General features: G+C 28.1%; 2 protein-coding genes across 4 annotated transcripts in view; both read left to right on the forward strand.

Annotated features, from left to right (window-relative positions):
• LOC136083875 (TNF receptor-associated factor 6-like) overlaps positions 1-23541 on the forward strand; it is a 116472-nt gene that overhangs the window by 44091 nt on the left and 48840 nt on the right. The window lies entirely within an intron of this gene.
• Positions 18279-19257, forward strand: LOC136084327 (uncharacterized). Its single transcript, XM_065804372.1, has 2 exons — positions 18279-18462; positions 18555-19257. Exon 2 carries the CDS (start codon positions 18558-18560, stop codon positions 19155-19157), a length of 600 nt encoding a protein of 199 aa, XP_065660444.1. The 5' UTR covers positions 18279-18462; positions 18555-18557; the 3' UTR covers positions 19158-19257.

Here is a 23541-nt window from a genome sequence, read left to right on the forward strand (position 1 = left end):
GAACTGTTGGCGTAATGTATCGAGTCCGCCCATACGTGAATATTTCAAGTCTCAAATTGATATATTTTGGGCTGATTCACTGTTTCATTAACTATGCTAATATATCACGGGGAAGTACGCATAAAACTAAACTTGAAAAAATTTATAAGCTACAAAAACACGCTTGCCGAATCATATAATCTAAATTTAAACGTGAACATGCAAAACCCCTTATGAAAGAACTGAAAATGATGGATATATTTGAAATAAATATCTACCAGCATCTAATTTTTATGTATAGATACTACAACAATCTTTTACCAGTTAATTTTAATAATAAGTTCGAATTAAAGCTAAATGATAAGTATAATATAAGATCAAATAGAAACATTAACTATTAATTGCCTCGGAAATATAACAAACTCTCAGAATATTGTATATCTTATCGAGGACCTAAATTATGGAATGAATGTCAAAAGGATTTTAAGTTTTCGGTGAAGTCCTTAAGTTCATTTAGGTTTCAAGCAAAAAAAGAAATTTTTAAAATGTAATGATCTCAATAATTAAAAAATTATTTTTATTTTAACTAATTAGTTTTGTTTGTATTTTACTATTTTACCGGTAACTTTGCTACTTATTTGCTTCTTAATACGAGCTTTATATTTTACGTGTTATATACGATCACTTTAGTATATTTATTATGAGTTTTATTTTTATATTATACTCGATGTTAATGCTGTATATTTACGATTCATTAAAATGATTTATTACTCTTCTTATTTATCATATAAATCTACGATTTGTTGTTCTTTTAAAAAGGGACTCTATGTAAAGATTGCGAAAACGTAATGTTTTCGTTATCTTCTTTGAGTTCCTATCTGCTTTAACCTTATTTTATTGTGATACTAGTGTATACTCTTGTAACTGAATTTATTTTATATATATTTTTAAACGAGCATTGTAAAAAATATTATACTATGTTAAACAGAAAAAATAAAAAATATATTAACAGGATTGTATGTGGCAAAATCGCGATATAACATGAATTGACATCTTAACTTAATCCCCTCGTGCTACACTCCATCGACAAGTTGGCTGTTGTTAAGTGTGGGTGTTTTATTACATTGTTCAGGTTTTTGATGTATCCTTTTAAATTATTGTTGGCAGCCTTTTGTTAGCAAACACTTTTACGTTGTTGAATCCAAAAATGAGTTTAATGTTACGTTTGTTTCCTTTGGATGGCTTTAGCTTTATCTTAATATAGTTTAGGCAACTACCTAATATAAATACAATTTATATGTATAATATAAATATTATAATATAAATGAATAAAAAATATATATACCTTAACTACATTGTTAGCATATGATTGATGACTGCTTTAGACATGGCTGAATCAACAATACCGAAAAGAAGACAACAGTCACAAAATATTTGGTTAATAGAAAATTCTATTGATACTCTGAGCCAAACAATTATTCGTATTAATGGAGATATTTTGAAACTATTTTTTTACTTTAAGAACTGTGAATTTAAAACTGAGAAATAAATAAAATCAAATTAAATTGTTGCTGATGCAGTATGTGAAGCAGTTCTAGAAGTCTGGCATAAGACCGGTATTGAAACCCAAAGGAAAGATAAAATCAAAGAAAAAATAACTAAATTGCACAATGAATACAGGAACGTTCAAAACAAGAAAAGGCCAAAAATCAAATGAAAGTAAACAAAATATTTTTGTAGCAATGATTGAAAACGTTTTTTTCATTGCCCACATTAACGCTGAAGAAACCATTCGGAGAGACAGACTACGGAACGATAAACAAAAAAGTGAAGACATTAAGTTTTTAATCGCAATCAAAGATAACAAAAGAGTAAAACTGGGAACACCAGATAATCAATACGCAAAGAAACTAAAAATTTAAGATTAACGAACCAAAACAGAGCAAGAGAGGGCAACATTGGTAAAAAAAGGCCAAAAGATTTCAAATATTAAAAATTTAAGTTCGTCAGAAAGTGAAGCAAATTAAGATTGTGATTAAAAAACTCTTGAAAATTAAAGAACTTTTGCGATACAACCCCTCAAAAGAATGACAATTTTAAATTGCTGGACGTAAATGAACGTTCGTTGTAATCCACAAAAGAAGATATGATTAATTTTTTTAAACTGTCCCTCCAAGAACATACATTTATAAAAGATGATTATAGGGAATGCATTTATGTCACGTTGTTACTCCTTGGTGAGAAAAAAGGGAAAACAATGGCTTAAGTCAGGAGCTTTTCATCACGCTAGATGGATGGCAAACATTCTATATGCAGCTAAAATGTATGCATTCAGTGAGTACTTAGGTTTTGATAAAAATATGATTCAGAAACTGCATCGTTTTTGCCTATTTACAAGCTTATTCTATGCAAAAGTTTGGTTGACATCTTCAAACGCCATAGATGCTCCTATCAACGACCTACAGTTTGGGAAGAACATGCAAATGTTTAAAAAAATTGACCCAGGTATAGCAGAAGCAGCTTTGATAGCTCAAACAAAAAACCTATGGTACCTAAGTGAAGAATTTGCACCCTTTGCCCTCTTTTCAGGATCTGTGTCTACCTATGAAAAAAAAGAAAATTGCTTCAACAATTCTGAAAAAAATAAACGATGAAAATATGGTAACTGGAGTGCCAGTAATGCCACAGATGAATCAAAACGTGAAAGTGAACTCTCTAATTGGAAAAAATTCTAGGCTTCTTTTTGATCTTTTGAAAATAAATACTAAGTGGCTTTCACTATGCTTCAATGAATGGTCAAAAAGTTATGAATTTAACTACATATCTGGGATATTAAACGACCTAAAAGTTGTCAACGATTTAGCGGAAAGGTCAGTTAAACTAGTTACTGACTTTAATCAAAGTCTAACTCGGGATGAAAATCAAAAGGAGTGCCTTTTCCAAGTAGTGGAACAGCATAGAAGGAACATACCAAAGTTTGATAAAGCATCAATGTTGATGAAAAAGTAGAACTCTTTTTAATAAATATGTATATAAATGCATGAATATAACTCTGTTGGACTTGTTGGAACATCAGTTACCAACATTTTCTTTTATAATGGAAATACATATTTTTACAATTTATACAGTTTTTATTTTATTATAATTTTTCTTTTGTAAATTTTATCTCGCTTTCCAAGTCTAAATGTGTTTTAGTGAATTTGAATCTAATTTAGAAACATTTTAATTTAATATCGGTAACATTGTTTCCAATTGATTAGTTATATACAAATAATAAGGAAGATAAAGTTTTCTATAACTTTGTTTTGTTACTCATTTTATCAACTAGTAGTTACTTGAATCTCAAACATTTATTTTTTATTTTGCATAAAGGTCTAAATCAATTAGTTATATCATTGTGTTCTACTAGCAATTTTTATGTTTAGATTCATAGTTGTAATCAATTAAAAGTATTAATTAGTGTTCTGCATTATTATCCCAAATTCATGAATAAGATTAAACTTTAATAATTCATGATAACTTTAAAAGGCTGGTGGCAAAGTCAAATCAGCAGTTATTGACCTGAAATTTGAATAATGGTTATATCTTATCAAGTTAAATGTAAAATTACCAGGAAGCTCGTATTTTCAAAAAAAACATTTTTTCTGAACACCCTATTATACACACGTCCAAAAATTACTGATCTTTCCAAAAAGGACGTTGCTTTGATCAAAACATGCCATGCTCAATTTAAAATATTACTTTATGGAGAAAACCGTGCAGCCAAAGTACTATTCTATTACTTTGAATATAGATCAATAGTTCGTTTAAATCAATAATAGTCGGTAACTTTCAATTCTTATAAGGGAGAGTGGGAAGAAGTGGGACGCAGAAGAAGTGGAACAGCCTAAAACTTTTAAATAGGAGTGATGTCTAAATACTGTTATTTATTGTAAACAACTAAATTTCTTTGCTTCTATTTAGCAAAAATTGCTTTATTTTCCCGCGTGCGCTAGAAGCGCCAATTTTAAAATGTATTTAAAAAATGTGTTTACATTGGGGTGAAGTGGGACAGAAAAAAAGAAATATTTATGCCCCGCTGTTTCCGCCGCCATATTATTATTGATTATTTATTGCATATGGTATTTACAAGCAGATTTTAAAAATAACTCAAATCTCCATCTCCCAGGTTTTGATTCAGTAATTTTAGAACGAAGAAGTAATAAGCGAGGAGGAGTTTTATTTTTGTTAAAAATAACCTTCTGTACAAAGTTTGAAGCGAAGTGTATGTTTCTGACACACGTTTCTGAAAACAAAGAGATTTTAACAATAAAACTTATCAATAAGCGTTCAAAAAATATACTAATAAGCTGCTATTACAGGCCACCGACTGGAAAAATCGAAAACTTTGGCAAATTTTTACTAAAAATCTTAATAAAGCAAACTGATCTTGAAAAAAGAAAAAATTACTTGATCGGGGATTTCAACATAAACTCCTTTGATTATTATGAAAATCAAAGTTCGAGAAAGTTTTTTAATGGTTTATTTGAAACTAGAACAATATCTTTAATTAATTAATCGCCCGACTAGAATCACAAGTCATTCATTATCATTAATTGATAACATTTTAAGAACCGATTTTTTTAATAAGTCACTAAAATAGGGAATTATAAAAACCGATGTTTCCAATCAATTTTTTTTTTTTATATATGTGTTAATTTAAAAAAAGAAAAGCAGGGGTAAGTTTTTATACAAAAACGGCTTATCAATTATAATAATGTAAATTCTTTCAGAGAACAATTATCACTTATAGATTGGGGCTATATTAACTTTAATAATAATATCAACATAGTCTACGACATTTTTTTCAAAACTTTTTACCAAGTGTACGATTTCAATTTTCCTTTAATTGAAATAGTTTTAAGCGATAAAGAAATGTCGTCTCCTTGAATTACTAAAGGTCTCAGAAAATCGTCAAAAAATAAACAGAAGTTATACATAAATTACCTAAAATTGAAATCTGAAAAACATAAACAAAATAATAAAACTTATGCAAACTTATTTGAAAAGCTTTGCAAAAATGCAAAAAAAAAACTACTATTCAAACTTGCTTATTAAATATAAGCAGAATTCAAAACGCGTCTGCAAATCATTAAGGAGTTGTCTGGAAAAGTTAAACCAAGTAATAATTTACTCCCAAATTTTATACAAATTGATAAAAATTATTAAATGACTCAGATGGTATTGCATTTGAATTTAATAAGCTTTTCACCACTATCGGGACAAAATTAAGCGATGATATTTCATTCATTAAAGATATATCTGTTGATGAGTTCAAAACATCAATAAGCTCTAATCTAAATTTTACTGAGTTAACTTTTAATGAATTTGAGTTTCCTTTTTAGTCATTAAAACGTAATAAAGCTACTGGGTATGATGATATTAACACAAATATTGTGATTGATTCCTACGATGATGTGAAAGATATTCTTTATAAAATATTCAGAGCATCCATTGCACAAAGATCTTTTCCAGATAAACTAAAAATAGCAAAAGTAACTCCAATCTTTAAAACAGGGGATCGTACAAATATAACAAATTATCGCCCTATTTCAGTTCTTTAAGTTTTTTCAAAAATTTTAGAAAGAATAATGTAAAACCGAATCTAGCCTTATCTTGTTGAAAATAAAATTCTATACGAAAACTAATTCGGTTTCAAACAAAAATTACTCAACCGAGCATGCCATTTTTCAGCTTATGCGCAATATAACTGACTCTTTTAAAGACTCTTGTTTTACACTAGGAGTGTTTATTGATTTGTCTGAGGTATTTAATACTGTCAATCATCAAATCCTGTTAAAAAAACTTATATTATATGGTATTAAAGATAAAACCCTATTATGGTTTGAAAGTTATCTTACTAATTGTAAACAGTTTGTTTACAATAAAGATTCTATATCTCATCTATTAATGAATATAACATGTGGTGTTCGACAAGGATCCATACTTGGTCCACTTATTTTTTTAATATACATAAATGATCTTCATAAACCATCAAACTTAACAACAATAAATTTTGCAAATGACACTAATTTGTTTTTGTCTCATAAAGATATGAATATGCTTTTTACTGATATGGCAAACGAATTAAAAAAAGTATCGGTTTGGTTTAAACACAATAGATTGTCTCTAAATATAGAAATAACAAAATGGACACTTTTTTATCAACCTTCAAAAAAGCAGAAACTGCCTCATATCATGCCAAACCATTTAATTGATAATATAATAATAAAAAGAGAAAAAGTTACTAATTTTCTTGGAGTAAATATTAATGAAAATCTATCTTGGAGAAATCATATTGATAATGACTCCAATAAAATAGCTAAATGCATCAGAATTCTCTATAAAGCAAGAAATATATGTAAACACCAGTTAACACATTTATATTATTCATTTATACATTGTCAAATAAACTACGCGAATATTATATGGGGAAGTACTCATAGAACAAAGCTAAAATCTCTTTACCTTCATCAGAAACACGCAGCTTGCCCAATAAATTTTAAAAATCGGCTTTTTCATACGAAACAACTTTTAAAGAAATGAATATTTTAAATGTATATCAACAAAATGTCTTTAATATTTTATGTTTTATGTTTAAATGTAGAGAAAATCTGTTGCCAAACGTATTGACAAATCTTTATTGTATGAAACCTAAAAAAAAATATAATCTTCGAATTAATAACAATCTTATTACCCCTTTTTGGCATAAAAGCAAAGATCAGGTTTTTGTTTCTTATCGAGGTCCTTATCTCTCGAACAAAATAGTCTCACCAATTTTTGATTTTTCTACCCAACTTACTTTTGCTTTATTCAAACAAAAACTTAATAAATTATATTTTTAATTGAAAGTATCTTGATTTATTCTTAATAGTTTTTTTTGTTTGTTTGTTTGTTGTTGTTCTATTTTGTATATTATTTTTTTAACGTTTTATCTTGGTTTTTTAACATTTTATCTTGGTTTTTAAATGTTTTTGCAGGAAAGTGTATTATCATTTCACTAAAGACATTGTATTTTTATTAAAAACCAACCATATATTGTAAAGGGCTTCATGACAATATCCTCATAATCTTATAGAAGTCCTGTCGTTACTAATGTAAAAATTGTAAAATATAATTGGTTATTGTAATGTTTTTAAACAACAAAAATAAAAATAAAAAATAACAAAATAAAACTTCGATTGGTGAAAGCTCTTGAACATTTTTATGTCGATTAGGAGATTTTATGGTTTTATCAGTTACTATTTAATAATTAGCGTTAAAATGTTGTTTTATATTTATCTGGCACTGTTTCTCTAAAAGCAAAATTTTTTATACTTAGTTATAATTAGCTAGATACCTAAGAGGATTGAATGGGTGCCTAAAAAGAACTTTTACTTGTAAGAACTTGTTTGGTTCAGTTTATACATCAAACAAAAAAGATATTGCAATTACCCGAAAACAAAACTTACGTGTCCGACTTCTCCTCACTCTCCCCTACATATGTTTATAATTGTGCATTTAAAAAATAAATTTTTTATAAAGTAAATTGCAAAGGAATTGTTTTTGTAATGAAAAAAAAAATACAGTTTTGTTCACTAATGTCAAATTCGTTTAAAATAATCATTGTTTGAGATAATTGAAAACGAAAGAGTATAGAAGAAACTCTAGTATTAAATCACGTAGAAAAGATTACTTTATAATATAATTCTTGAAGATACGACTCGTTATTTACAATAAAATCTTTGATCGCGCCAAATGCATACGCCAAGTCACACGTTGAATAATATGAAGCTCAAGAGAGAGCGAGAGCGAAAAGAGCGCTTTTTATATATATAATATCAAATAACCAACTGGCTGCTGCGTTTGCTAAATGACGTAACAAAAACCACATTATTGAAAATATATTACAAATAAGGCTAAATTAAAGGTAAAGATGCATAAAAGTTACATTTTCAAAACTTGAATCATTTGGTACAGTTGCATATTGCAACTGTACAAAAAATTTCGACAATACTATAGTTTTACTTAAACTTTACTAAACTATATCTCATAACGGCAGTTTTTTTTTATACTAATATTGCAAGATTATTACGTTTCACAAAAACAGTACTGAGAGGGTGTTATATAATTGCTAAAACCGAATTGAAATAATACCAAAAGACAAATGTACTGAAATTCAATATGAATATTTTTTTATTTATATTTGTAATGGTTCCCATTATTAGAAAAAACAGAGCTGAAAAGCTGGTATAAAACACAGTTTATGGCTTTGACTCACAATAAATAAATAAAGATAAGTAAATGAAGCTTTAGAAATTTAACGCCACCAAACAGGGCCAGGTGATCTCATAGGTATGAATTTAGATAACGGCCAAAATATTTTTAGCAAACTTTAGAAACCGACGATGTGTTTTTCGCAATTTTAAAAATGACGCTAATGTAGTGTTTTTTATTTAGAATTTGGAATCAGAATTTTATTATAAAATATTTTGACGCTATTGTCTGATGATCGTACTGTTCATGAGTCGTGCAATATAACAAACAAACATAAAATTATTGATTAATTCCATATATGCTGAAATTAAACTTCAAGGTTATTTTTCAAATATTAATACATAATATTAATATATTAAGTAAACGCCTACTTTATTTTTTTAATTTTTTGTTTTTATTTCTTTTCTTACTCTGTTTTTATTTATTTTTTTACTATGACTTTTTCTCGATTATCTATCTTCAAAACTTATATCTTTTTGTTATAACAAAACGACCGCTTTTACGGAAGCATCTCCAATGATTGTAAACATATTTTTTCCAATTGAATCATCTCCATTTATAGAAGATAAATAAATAGATTTGCAATAAGATTTCAGTATTCATGAGGAGAACAATAGAGAAATATAGAGACGGAATTAGTTAGTTGCATTTCGTTGGATTAATATTGAGAGTTTAGCTGGCCAAGGTCAGCGTGGTGCGGTTCAATATGTATTTAGCTAAGTTAGGAACAAATCCATATAGTCTCCTTCTCGCACCATTTCCGTTGATATTTTTTCATTCGTATTTTCTCAAAAAAAAGACTATTCTTAGTATCGACATTTCCCCTTTCCTTCTTCCCCTCCCCCCTCCCCTTTCTTCTTTCTTCTTCTCTTCTTTCACAAAAATTTTTGACACGTCAATGTGGAGAGTGGGGGCTTGGTAGGACTTGGCTTTAGACTTTCTTTTTTATGAAAAGTATATTTTTCAAAAAAAATACTTAACAGATGCTTTAGTAAAAATACTAAGATATAAAGATATCTTGGTCTCAAATGGCTTGACTTCTTTGTTAAATAAATTATATGCACATCTTTTATAATTCGCTAGAAAGGTAATTTATTTCATTTCCTGGAAAAATAAAAAGATTGGTTTATATTTACTTTGATAAAAAAACCTTAACTTAACTTGAATCACTAAGGTTCTGTGTCTGAGCTGCAAACACTACCTGCAGAGGTCCATTTTGAGTAAAGCTCAATTGTACTTTTTAATAAATAAATCAAATCAAAGTTTTCATTTCTCGAAAAAATTATAAACCATCTTTCTAACAATAGATTTATAAAAAATGTTATTACACTTTTTATGCTTTTGAAAATAAGTAATTTTCAAGTTGCTTTTTGGGCATATTACGTTTAAAATAATTTTATTAGATATTTCATGATAAAAACCGTTGTTTTAATATACAAATCAGCGACAGTATTTAATGAACTGATGTATTTTTAATATCGTACAATAAATGAAACAACAGTTTTTACTAAAAAAATATCAAATAAATTGTATTATACATAACATACTCTAGGTACCTTGAAAAAAAAGAGTAAAAACTTAAACGTTAAAAACGCAAATTAATTTATTTTCCTACAAAAAAAGGACATCATTTTTTTTTTGAAAATAATCATGAGTTATCAACAATTTTAAATTTGCGAATATCTGATATAAAATGTTTTGATCATGCGTGACTTTTGCAAACGTAAATTATTTTTATTTTAGCGGATTTTTTTTTTATTGTCTGACGCTTGCCCGCAGCCGTTTATCATTTTAAGAAGGATAATATTTTAGCAAAAAAGCAAAAATTTCTAACATTACTTCTCTAACCATTATTTACCTAACCACAGCTATAAACTTCTACTTATTATAAATAAATTAAAAGAATACTATTTAGGTTTTCAGAGCATAAAGAAAAATATTTAAAAAAAGTACGTTTCTTGCCAAAAATATGTAAAGAAAAAAAACTTTTTAGACAGAGAAATAATTTTTTTGAATGTGATTTTTATTTTCTGTATGTTTCTGTAAAAGGACTTTTATTCAGCCCTTCTTTGTTTAACTTAATATGAGTTGTGATGTCACCCAATAACATTTTCATCCTATAAACTGTCTCAGCTTTTAGTTTTATTCTCTTTCTTTTTATAAAAAATTACATTTATTTTAATAACGTTCCATAAATTAATCATCAACTGATTTATTTGTTGTGGTTTATCATTTATAAATAATTATCAAGTAAACATATTTTAAATTGATACACAACTTTTCCCTAGTCAAAAAGTCCTATAGGATCATATAAGAATTTCAAAAAAAATTTCATATTTAAACCCCATTAAATAAGAGGTTATAAAGAGTTTATAGTTATCAGAGTTTTGCCTTATTTTTTTGTTCCAAAATCCTATAAGTCCTATAGTACTTTTTGGCTAGAGTGTACTCCTGTTAAGTGGTTTAAAAAAAATTATTTTAGAACATTCAAATATTTTCCATTTGCATGATCATGACCGTTAATATCAGGATACTGTTAAATTTAGAATAAGTGCCAATATTTGTTTATTGCCAATCACTTAGTGCTGAAAATATATACATATTTTTTAATTGTTTTTATTTTGTAAACTCCCGTTGTGAAATTAATAACAAGTTAAATGCAGTTATTCCTGATGAACCCTGATGTAATTTTTTAAATCAGCTACTTCTTTTTATGGAGAAAATTTAATATTATTATTATTTTCTTATATTTGTTTTATTTTTGACTATATGGTACTTAAGACAAAAACGTTATCAGGGCCGTACCGTGAAGTTTTTAAGGAAGAAGGGAGTCATTTTTGAAAAAAAAGGGCAGTTTTAAAACACCAAACAAATATCTTACTGAATTTACTTAATAAAATTTTGGTGAAACATAGCAATGTTTGTGTAAACAATGTTTACATAAACGAATTTATTGTTCTCCGAATATTTTTTCTATTTTTAGACTGCATAGGCGTATAAGCAAGCTCCTTGTTTGAAAATGGGTATCGATACAAAGATTAATAATACTTTGATAAATGGTTTAAATTCTTATTTAAAACCTAAACTTTTTTATACAAATTTCCAAGATGTAAAGTAAAAATCAACTTTGAGACTTGTTTATTATCAACAATTTCTTTGTGGTGAATATTCATGATGGCTAATGAACCAAGTCTATCTGCAGTCATACTGACTCTCAGCCATGTTCTTAATCTTCGCATTGCTAAAAAGCTGCGTTCACATTCTGCAGACGTTACGGGTAGTGTACATCCGATCTTTAGAAGCTCATAGAGATTAGAATATTGATTTTCATGACAGATTTTAATGGCTTTAGCTAGAGTATTAGGCCTATCTTCAGGTTTAATAACAGACCATTTTCTTTTCCAAAACATGAACTTTTGATCTACAGCTTCTGAGTTTGGAAGATCATTTTTATACATTTCAACTAACTCATGGAAAGCAGTTCTCCTCACGGTATATTATTGAGGGAACCAAACCTAAAACCTTAGCAGATTTGCAATTTGTCTTTTGGAATCTTTTGGATTTCTGAAATGTTGGTATCGAGAAAAGATATAATCAAGGCCCGTCTATGATATTCATGGAGACTTTTTGCAGGTACGTTATTTCTGTAGGCCTGTCTCATAGTGATTCTGGGAATAGTTGGTTCTACAAATAATATACTTGCCATACTAGTAGCTCGTTGGTAAATTGCGTAAGTTTCTTTTTCAACATTTTTCCGTATATGGTTTAAATCGTTGATTGTTTCTTAAATGTTACTGTATGCATACACAATATCAGTTGTGCGCCCTTGTAACCTTTCTGTTATATACGACAACGGGTGAAGTAAGCCGTGCAAAGTTATAATACCAGTTATGAATTTAAACTTAGTGAGTGCATTGAAGAGTGAGTTGGCCTCTATTTTCCTTGTGCGTTCCGATCCATACTAAACTCTATATTGAAAATTTCTATACTAGAGTGCATTCCTAAAATAATCTCTAATGGCTCTGCCATAAATGCTATATGTAATATAAGTGTTCAAATCCAGCATCTCTTTCTGACCATGTTTTGCACATCCCTATCAAAATCTTTTTTCTTTCAGTTGATTTACAATGGATCTCTGCAACATGCTCCAGCAAGCGCTCTCTTTTCGGAGAGGTATTGAAATAAATGGATATATTTCTGTATACCTCCGAAATGTTATCAATGATTGGTATTTTTGATATTGCAGCAATTGATAAATTCAAATTATGCGAGCTACAATGTGTTACGATTGCTTTTGGTGATCTCTTTAAAATATAGCTGGCAACACCTTTTTTTATAGATTGCATGTTTGGTGCGCCATTGTAACACTGGCCTCTACAAGAACTAAGATCATTTCCACTTTCGCTATAAAATTTCATCAAGCTTTTTCCAATATGTTTGCCTGTTATCCTGTCAAAATTCAAAAAGTCAAGAAATACTTCTCTAATTTCTTTTTCTCCGTCTACGTATCTCACACATACTGATAGAACTTGTTAGTTTGCAGTTGTTACCTCGTCTGCTGAAATTGAATAGTAATTTGCAGCTTTGATTTCTTTAATTAAGCGCTCTTGTATACATTTCTTTCCAATTATATCAATTAATTCATTTTGACTCTTGGGGCCGAGTTGCTGACATCTTTGCGTAATGGTCTTTGTATATGTGCATTAAGTTCAGCGTTATGGCAAGCTATTTCTTGCACAATTGCAAGAAATTTTCCAGGATTACCTTCTTGTTCTGAGTTTTACATACACTTTTCATACGTTCCACGAAATGCAAGTCCTTGTTTCCCCATCAAATCCACTATTCTACCTAATGTTTCAACAATGTACGGGTACATTTGTTGTCGGTTTTTTAAAGTCCTATCGCTTTGTAATGTAATAGTTTGTCTTGGATCGTCAAAGCGACAACAAATGCCATTAACTTGTTCAAAAGCTTCTTATGGTATCTATTGCCTATATGTAGTTTTTGTTTCTCTAAAACATTGTGCCATTCCTTATATACACGGTTAACAAAAGCTCCCAAAGATTTTTTTTTATTCTGCTTTAGAAATAAAGTGCAGTATATGCAGTAGACTGCGTCTTCACTTTTGCTGTAGACAAATCCATTTTGTAAATATTCTTCTTTACAAGCGCGTTTGCAACCATGTTTTAATGTTTTGGGAAATTAAAAATGTATCTTCTGTTATAAGTTATTCGTAAACATTTTGTATATTTCATGTGGTGATAATTCTTGATTTCCGCGCAAAAGTTCGTCAATATCATATCGTTTTTCTTCTTCTTTAAAATCACATTCTTTTAAATTTGTTTAGTTTACTTCGGATGACAAGCTTTTGTTAATATTATTATCATCTTTAATGACTTACTGTTTTTCTTCTACTTCGGGTAATGTTTTATCGGTTACATTTTGAGAACTGTCGATAATAAAAAACACTTAAAACGTAAGTAATTAATAATAAACTTTCAGAGCTTAAACTATACCAAAATTAAAAAAACTCGCGTAAACATTACAATAAAAAACAAGAAATGACAAAAGTACTATCATAAAAAAATTTAACGTATAGATAATATCTTTATCTATATCTCGTAAATATCTATATCTAGTTAATATCAAACTAATCAAACTAATTATTATAAAAAGAAGATCAAAATAACTTTTTTACTTAAAATATCTAGCTACCGATTTCCATTTCTTTGCAGCACTTTGAAGCTCTTTTCTATCATCTGCTCGTTTCGTAATTTGGTTAGGCACGTTAACTCTATCATTTGCTTTTAAAAGTTAATTAATATTAGTAGAGAATTGTAATTACAGTATAAACTCTGGAGACACTATTTTTCATTTTTCGTTTACAAAAGATTTCACAATGCAATGACTTGTAATGACGCCTACGTTTGTGAAACAATAAAGTAAAAACTGTTTCATTAGAATGATTCATAAAAATTAAATAATTATCATAAAAATTTTGATTAAATATTTTGAAATCGAAAAGAGTCTAGAAATAATTTTTGGCGTCAAATTAAAAAAGGCACTTTGCATAAAAAGGTGGGTCGATCGTGCCAAATGACCCCCTCCTCCCCACAGTACGGGCCTGGTTATTCAGATATTTCATAGTCAAAGTATATAACATTTAATTTTTAAGTTTATTGCTATTAATTTTTAAATACTATCACTATGGATATTCAGACAATAACGTTAATATATTTTTAACAAAATTGTTAAAAAGATAAAGGAATAAACGCTACAGTAGTATCAATTTTCAGATTCAAAAAACGCTTCGTTAGTTTCTAAAACTTATTGGCCGTCTTTTAGATTTATACCAATAAGATTTGATTACGTTATGTTTCTAATATGAAATAAGTGGGTTTCTAATATAAAATAATTGATGATATATAGATAAATCTTATAATATAAAACAAAACATTATAAAAGTAGAGCGTTAAAGCCACTACTTTTATATTGTCTTGTTTTATTTTGTTTAACCTTGTTTTATAACTTATTGTAAAGCCACTGGCTTTATCATAAAGCTAACAATATTATATTATCTCAGTTTCTCCTTGGTACAGTTTTTTAATGATTAAATACTCCCAACTCAGGACAGGACCTAAAAAAGACGTTTTTTGAATCCTTAGACATCAAAAACATTCAAAAGACGTTCAAGGTGTTCAAAGACGTTTAAATGTTTTCTTTTTTACGTTTGGTGTCCACTGGAAAGGAATCCCATTTACAACCTAAAATAGATTTCTTATTTTTTGATACTTTCGTTAAAAATTTTAAACCTACCTTAATTTACCTTTATATGATTTTGTACAACTGCATCCAACTTTATAAAAACCTGGTTGGCTAAAATTTGGTTGCTCAATTTTGTTTTTAAATTTTAATAACGACTATAAGCTAGATCCAAATTTAAAAACAGTTTTATAACCAGCTTTTCTGTCATTTTTTTTAAGTTTTGAACTTATACCATGTATCTATAGTAACGAAATTTGTATCTATAGTAACTTGTATCTCTACAAAACGTATATCTATAATAACGTGTATCTATAACATATATCTATAGTAACGAAACTTTTTGCTGACGATACTCAGGTTCTTTATAGCCACTCAAACATAGAGCCAGTCTTTATCACTATGAATCGTGAGCTTGACAACTTCAATGAATGGTTGAAAGTCAACAAACTATCTCTAAACAAAACTAAAAGGAAATATATTCTTTTTTCTAAATCCTCTAAATCTGAAACTTTGTCCCTAAAACTCCCAAATATTTCAATAGAAAAAACTAACTTACAACGAACATTCTGCATTAAATTCTTAAGCGTTTTACTTGACGAACAAATAAGTTGGAAAGACCACATTAATTTGATAGAAAACAAAATTTCAAAAGGTATTGGAATTATGTACAAGACAAGACATATACTGGATAAAAACGGCTTAAAACTAATCTGCTTTTCATTTATCCATAGCTATATCCAGGCCCGTATTAAGGCGTAAGCAGTGTAGGCTTCAGCCTACACAACCACGGATTTAGGGGCACGGGCACTACATACTATCCTTTTTTTTTTTTTAAACTAGAAAAATTGTACAATCTGTAAAATAATTATTGACAATAAGCACAATAATATCCTGATGTTATTTTTATTTAAATAATATCGGAAATTTGAAATAGTAATAATCAATGCGTTTTGTCGTGCGGTCTTCTAAACCTCGTTTTATTTTTAGATTGTTATTTTTCCGTAGAACCGGTCGCACACCGATAACGTATGTGGAGCCGCAGACGGTAGACAATGCCACTGCGTTTACTTATTTATATTTGTCGTAGCTCGCCGCCAATGGTCATAAATTGGGTAAAGTAGTATTTATACTATTTTACCCAATTTATGACCATTTTTTAAAATGTTTTTAAAATATTTTTTTTTATTTAAAATATTTGAAATGATTTTATAAAATATTAAATAGTATTAGTATTTCGTATACACGCGTCACGTGCATCGAAAATTCCTCCGTTTGAACATACGTATGTTTTGTTAACACTATTGTAGCTTGTAAATTTAAATTACAAAGGTTTTACTTTAGTGCGAGTAGTGCGTTTTATATATAGTTTAGTGTTCGATATTTATGTAAAAATGGATCAGAAACGACATATTAGATGAGCCCAAGCGAGCGTGTAATTTTTAAAAAAGAAAAAGAAGTGATTTTACTTAGTAAAATACCTAGGTTAAATAATTTTTTCAAACAAATAAATAACATTACCCCTAGTTGTATTGAAGATAATAAACTAGAATCTTCAATTGATACAACTATTACTAATAAAGAACAATTATTAGTAATAGTTCTACTACTATTCAATGTACTGCGTCTTCTTCAGATCAATCAGTTGTTGATGTAAATGAGGAATCAGAAAAATCTGAGCTAAATGTCATTCCTAATCCTCTTACGCAGAATAATACAAATAATTTTAAAGATCCAGCAGATTGGACAAATAGTAATATATGTCGTAATTATATTGCAAAATTTGGATATGATCAGAACATTGATGCAGATTTTACCTCATCAAAACAATCTTATTCTGGTTATGATCGTTATTGTAGTAAATCAATCTTTACGAAAAACCGAAAAAACGGAGAAAATGTTTCATGGAAATAGCTTGTTTATTCAATTTCAAAGTTTGTATTATTTTGTGCACCATGCAAATTATTTAGATGCAGTATTCAACTGGGAGATGCTGGATTTAATGATTGGAAAAATGGACATTTACTTATTTCCAGGCACGAAAATTCTTTGGCACATAAAAATAATACATTAAGTTTTATTACATCACAAAGTGATGTAGGTAGAATTGACACTCAATTGGCAACACAAGTGACTGATGAAATGAATTACTGGAAAGGTGTTCTTCATCGAATTGTTGAAGTAATTAAATTTCTCGGTGCAAAAGGTTTATCATTCAGAGGAGATAATGAACAATTTAACAAAATTAACAATGGGAACTTTTTGGGAACGTTAGAGTTATTTGCTAAATTTGACCCTTTTATTGCTCAACATATAGAAAAATATGGGAATAGAGGGAAAGGAACTCCGTCTCATTTATCATCCACAATCTATGAAGAACTTTTACTTTTGATGAAGAATGATATAATTAAAATTATATTAAAAGAATTAAAAGCAGCCAAGTATTATTCTTAAATTGTTGATTCTACACCTGATATAGCAAACGTCGATCAACTTGTTATTGCATTAAGATATGTTTTACCAAGTGGTGTACCTGCAGAAAGATTTTTAATATTCATTCCAAACAGTGGTCATAAATCTGAAGAAATGAGCAATGTTGTAATGGATTTTCTTAATTCACACAATATACCAATTGAAAATTGTCGTGGCTAGAGCTACGACAATGCGAGAAATATGTCAGGTCAGTATTCTGGATTGCAGTCAAGAATTAAAAGTTTTAATTTATTTGCAGAGTATGTACCATGTTCTGCACATTCTCTTAACTTGGTCGGAACGTGTGCAGCAGAAAGTTGTAATTCTGCTACTTCATTTTTTATGCTTCTCCAGGAACTATACAATTTTTTTTCTAGTTCTACTGCACGTTGGGACATTTTAAAAACATATTTGAAGAAAAATCTTAGTGTAAAAAATTTATCAGTAACTCGCTGGAGTGCTTGTTTTGATGCTTGCCATGCTTTATTTAATTCTTATGCATTTATAATTGAAGCTTTCCATAGTATAGTTGATAATCAGAAAGAAAAAGCTGTATATAAAGTAGAAGCTAATGGGTTGCTTGCAAGATTAAAAACTTTAGAAACTGGTTTAATGATATGCATATGGAATTCAATATTAAACAGGTATTTTTCACTCTATAAATTAATTATTTTTAAATAATAAATTATGCTTTCATTAATTTTATTTTATTAGGGTCAGCTTAGTAGATAAATAAATTAATATAAAGTTTAATATGATTTTATTTTTAATGCTACAAATAAAAAATTACAATCAACTGACATTGATCTTTATACAGTATTAGATCTATATAATGGCCTTGAAAATTACTTGGTACAGATCAGAGATGATTTTGATGTTTTTGAAAATAAGGCTGTAGAAATTACTGATTGTTCGGAGTATGCCAAAGATTCCAAGAAAAAAAAAAAGAAAAAGGTATGTTTAACTTATTGATTTTAAAATACACATAAAATAATTTGAAAAAAGTTATAAACATTAACAACATTAAAAACTTTTTTTTTTTTTAGGCTATGGCTGATGAATCAAGATCTCAACCTCTCACAGAAATCGCAGGGAAAATTGATTTTATTAGAAATGTATATTATGTGATCATTGATACTCTTAAATGTCAACTTAGTTCAAGAAGACAAGCTTATGAAAAAATATCAGATATTTATGGGTGTATACCCACATTGTATAAAACACCGAGTTCTATTGTTATAAGGAACACATGTGAAACTTTGGCAAAATATTTTATTGATGATGTTGAAAACTCAAGCTTACTTATAGATGAGTGTATTCTTTTTTTAAAATTAATTTCCTCGGATAAAAATGTAAAATCTGTTCTCTCTATGTATAAGTACATCAAGACCGAAGAATTAGAGTGTATGTTTCCAAATTTAGAAGTAGTTAAGCGTATGTACCTTAGTACAGCAGTTTCAAACAGCTCAGTCAAAAGAACTTTTTCTGTACTTAAAAGAGTAAAATCCTACTTGAGGTCAACCATGAAGGAGGAAAGACTGAATGCATTAGCAATATTTAGCATTGAAGCAGAATTGGTTGAAAAATTAGATTTTAATAATACTATTAACACATTTGCCCATCAAAAAGCAAGAAAAAGAAAAGTATAAAATAATGGTTTGTTACTTTTTGTAATATGATTATTTTATATTTTTATATATCTAAAATATATTTTGTTTAATTTTAATTTTATGTTTTTATTTGTTTTCACATAGGTATTATATTATGCTTATCTTAAATAAACAAAAACAAGCAAGCCACATTAAATGCTAATAAATACACCTACACCAATCCACTGCTTAGAAAGCTTGGAGTGTTTAATATTTATCAATTAAATATATATAGTATTCTTTTATTCGTGTTTAGATTAAAATATCGTATGCTGCCAAATTTTTTTGATGACCTATTTATATTATACACCCATATTTTTATGTGTGTGAAAATATTTTTTTTTATGTATAAAAAAATGTAAAATGTTTATTTAAAAGTATTTATATTATTTTATTGATATTGTAAAATTTTATGATAGATTTATGTTAGTGTAAACGATACTACGGGGTTAGATGATAAGACTTTTGTCTTCTGTCTGCTCCGGTCATATCTTACCTCAAAATATTTTGTAAATATCTTATTATGAAAATGACGTTATAAATTTAAAAAACAACAAAAAAAATATGATATTCTGGTTCAGGCCCGTTAGAAAAAAAAAATTGTAAAGGGAAGGGGGGAGAGGAGGACAATGCTGAAATAAGAGGCCCTGAAGTTGTTTTAGAGACTTTTTTTTTTTACTCAACTTTTTCAAAATCATTTGTTTAAAAAATTATTGGAGGAGGGAGTGTGGGAATGCCCCTGCTGTCCCTTCCATCCCCCACCCCCTTCCCTCCACCTAAATATTTGCAACGGATCTGTGGTTTAGTCAGAATTATTTTCTTTAAGTAAAGGTTTAAAAATTTCTTAAATTGAACGCTTATATGAAGCGATTTTTATTCCTCGTAGTTAGATCTAACTCGAGATTTTAAATACACATGCAAACATCCTTCAGTTACTTGAAATTAAAGTTATTTAAAAAAAAAATTTTCCCATTGACAAAAAGCCTACCAGGTAATCAAAGTTGATCAAAAATGTTCTGCCTTGCATTGTACAAATCCGGCGAAAACTAAAAAAAAACCAAACAGTCATTGTTTGGTTTTAAACTCCAAAACACCCATCTTTTCAATCTAATAATATGTTCGTGTAATATATTCATTATCTTACAAATACTATTGAACTGTTGTTAACAAGAATTTCTTTTGGAAAAATAGTTTGTAAAGAATAATTTAATAACTTATTATAAACTCGATATATTTGTAAACAATGCATTGCAAAATTTTTGTTTTGGACTTAAAAAGAATAAAAATCGCTTTTTTTACAAAAACCTTAAAAAAAAATTGAAATTAATTACATTAACGATTTAAATGCAATTTTACGTTAATTTATATGCTGCAATTAGCAGTATCATCTAATTAAAACGCTAATCAATTTTTTGCTTTGTTAAAATGTTATCATCATGCATGAATAAATTTGTGGCGTAAAATTTCAATGCTAAATTAATAAACATAATTTTTCATAAAGCAAAATATGTTAGCAAGAAATCCGTTCCGTTTTTATTTGAAAAAACAATGCATAGAAACATTTAGTTTTGACTTTATTTAAACATACTATTTTTGTGTAATATGAGGATGCTTAAATTATCCAGTGTTTTTTATTGAAATTACCTAGTTTAAAGTCCTAAAACTGCAGTGATTTTATCTGCTTTTTGAATAAAAACAAAATATAGTAAAATTTTTTAATATTTTAACTATACTAAGTATCTTTCTGTTATTTAGATTTGAAAAATCTGTAATTTTTTCGTATAAAGGTTCGAGCTAATAAAATTTAAAATATAATGAAGTATTTTTTTTTTCTGCGTAAAACAAGTAGGAAAAGATTACATAATTCGGGCACGTTAACAGTGCATTGTTTTTTGCAGCCGAAATGTAATAACATTTATATTTATTTTTACAGATTATAATAATTTAGTCTTTCCTCTTAAAGTATATAAGTAAATAGTTCATTAAAAAAATAGTGTGCTATGAATACTAACTACCCAGCAAACATTGTTTAGGTGGATTTGTTGTGGACCTATACTGGCATTTTTTAGCAGTTAGTTGGAGTCTTGCTCATCGATTATTAAGTAGACCACTAGTGGAAGCCGCAATAAATGGCAAGCCGATAATATTCCGACATTTTAATGGTGGTTAATTATCGGCAAGCAACTTTTGGCGGCTGTTACTAATGGTCCACTAAGTAACCGATTGGCAAAACAACAGCGGTCCGCTTAAAATGCCTATATAGGTGTACTGAAATTCTGCTATAGCATGTTTGCTGGGTATGAGCATCGTTTAAAAAGTAAATAAAAAGTATAAAACTTCAAGACAATACAAATTTTTACTTGAAAGTCAATAAAAAATGGCTTTGGGCAAAAATTGGATCTCCATGTATTGTATTTACATAAAAATTATAAAAATTGATTGTAAATATTAAAACAAAAAACTTTCAGAGTTGTTTATGACACAATGGAATACTGTTCTACAGTTTTAGCGCCCCCATAATGCTGTATCAAGTTACTCCATACTTTCTAAAATAAAGCAATCGCTTTACTTTCAGTATCAACTTATTTTTTCATTAGTTTTGTTAAATGAGGTAAGAGCCTATGATTGCAGTTTATAAAATGAAGTTACGCGCGAACTCACGCGTTGAATAACATGTGTTAAAACTTTGCAAATTTAAAAAGTAAAAAGTTATTTTGTCATCAAAAAAACAACCAAGTTTGACCCATTGCAGACCTAATAATATCAAATAATACAATTTGTTTTAGTCAAAACATAGCTCTAGTAGTACCTGTTTCACCGTATGAAAGAGGTTGTCACAACACTTGGTACCATGAAACAATATAATTGTAAAGATAGCTTTACAATTATATTGTTTCATGGTGCCCCATATATCATGATGCCCCATTCCCCCCTATATATCATTAGATGTTTTGTAAAAAAATTATTTAATTTTTTATGAAATTAACTTGCAAATAGAGAAAAAAGCCAATACATGATTTATTTAAATGATAACTTTTCAATTTTTTTTTCAATTACTTTTCCTTTTAATTTTATTGATTTATTTTTAGTTTTTTGCATATACTTTTGGTATGTTTCTTATGTTACAGGATTTTAAATACGTTTATCATGGGATAGGCGATAAGGTTATTTTCAAAAAATATAATGTGTAATGTAATAGTACTAAATAAAAAAATGTGTGTAATAGTACTATATAAAAAATGCTCAAGTAATAAAAAGCAGACCTAAAATATTCAAAGATTGCAGTTTTAAATAATTTTAAATTAGAAAACAAATAGATATCAGTAAAAGTTCTATATAGAAACATTTGTATAAACAATACATAGAACCTTAAAAGCAAAAGTAACTTATGAGATAAATATCAAGAATTATGTTATATCTGACTTTTAAAACCATGACACAACTTTTTTTTTTTTTTTTTTGAAAAAACAAAATAACAATTTGAGAAATGCAGAGCAACCTACAAAAGGTAGACGTTTTGCATTTTATTTTAATTTACAAACTTCTATACTGTTTTTTATTTATTTCAAGCCTCTGGTTTAATTTTTAGCTTTATGCCATTACTTAAGAATTTGAAGTTGAAATGCGTTAAATTCATATATTTTTTAAAGTCTTTTTAAAAAGTCTTTTTTTTAAATTACTACTTAAAATGACTTGAAACTTTAAAACGCACTCTTTTAAATGTAAAATGTTAACTAAAATATTTTGCCTTACTCAAAACTTCTGAGATTCAATAAGTATCAGTATATATCTTAGAAAAATTATTTTAGAGTCTATGTCATTTACAGAAATTTTGAAGCTAATCTTAAATAGATGCGTTTTCTTACGTTTTTTTTTATCAATATATAGATTTTTTTTTCAAAGCATTTGCACAAACCTCATCAAAAGGATTTTTAAAGAGCTCTATAAACTCCATACATTTTCTGAACATTTAATATAAATTTTTTTGTTTGTTTCAAGAAAAAACATTTTCTCTATGTAGCAGATACAGCAGAAAGGAGTACAAAATAGAGATGTGTCGAAACAAGTTTATGTCGAATCCCCGGTAAGTTTATTTAGGCATTTACGGAATCTTAATGCGTTCTCGTTATTTTAATTTTTTTTAATCTAGATATGTTATAGTCAGCGCCGTTCCGAGACTTTTTCGAGACGGCCCTGGTTAAAAAGTGGACAGAAAGTTAAGCAAGAGATTTAAAACAGAACATTTTTATTTTTAAAAATTTACTAGCTTGTTATTTTCTTTTATTATATTGTTTTTTATTTATTTTGAGTTTAACACTTTTTTGAATGTTTTGTTTAATCTTTAGTGCGGCCACACTGGATTAAAACAGACTACCTTATAACT

The sequence above is a fragment of the Hydra vulgaris genome, chromosome 08 (genome assembly GCF_038396675.1).
Source record: "Hydra vulgaris chromosome 08, alternate assembly HydraT2T_AEP".
NCBI lineage: Eukaryota > Metazoa > Cnidaria > Hydrozoa > Anthoathecata > Hydridae > Hydra > Hydra vulgaris.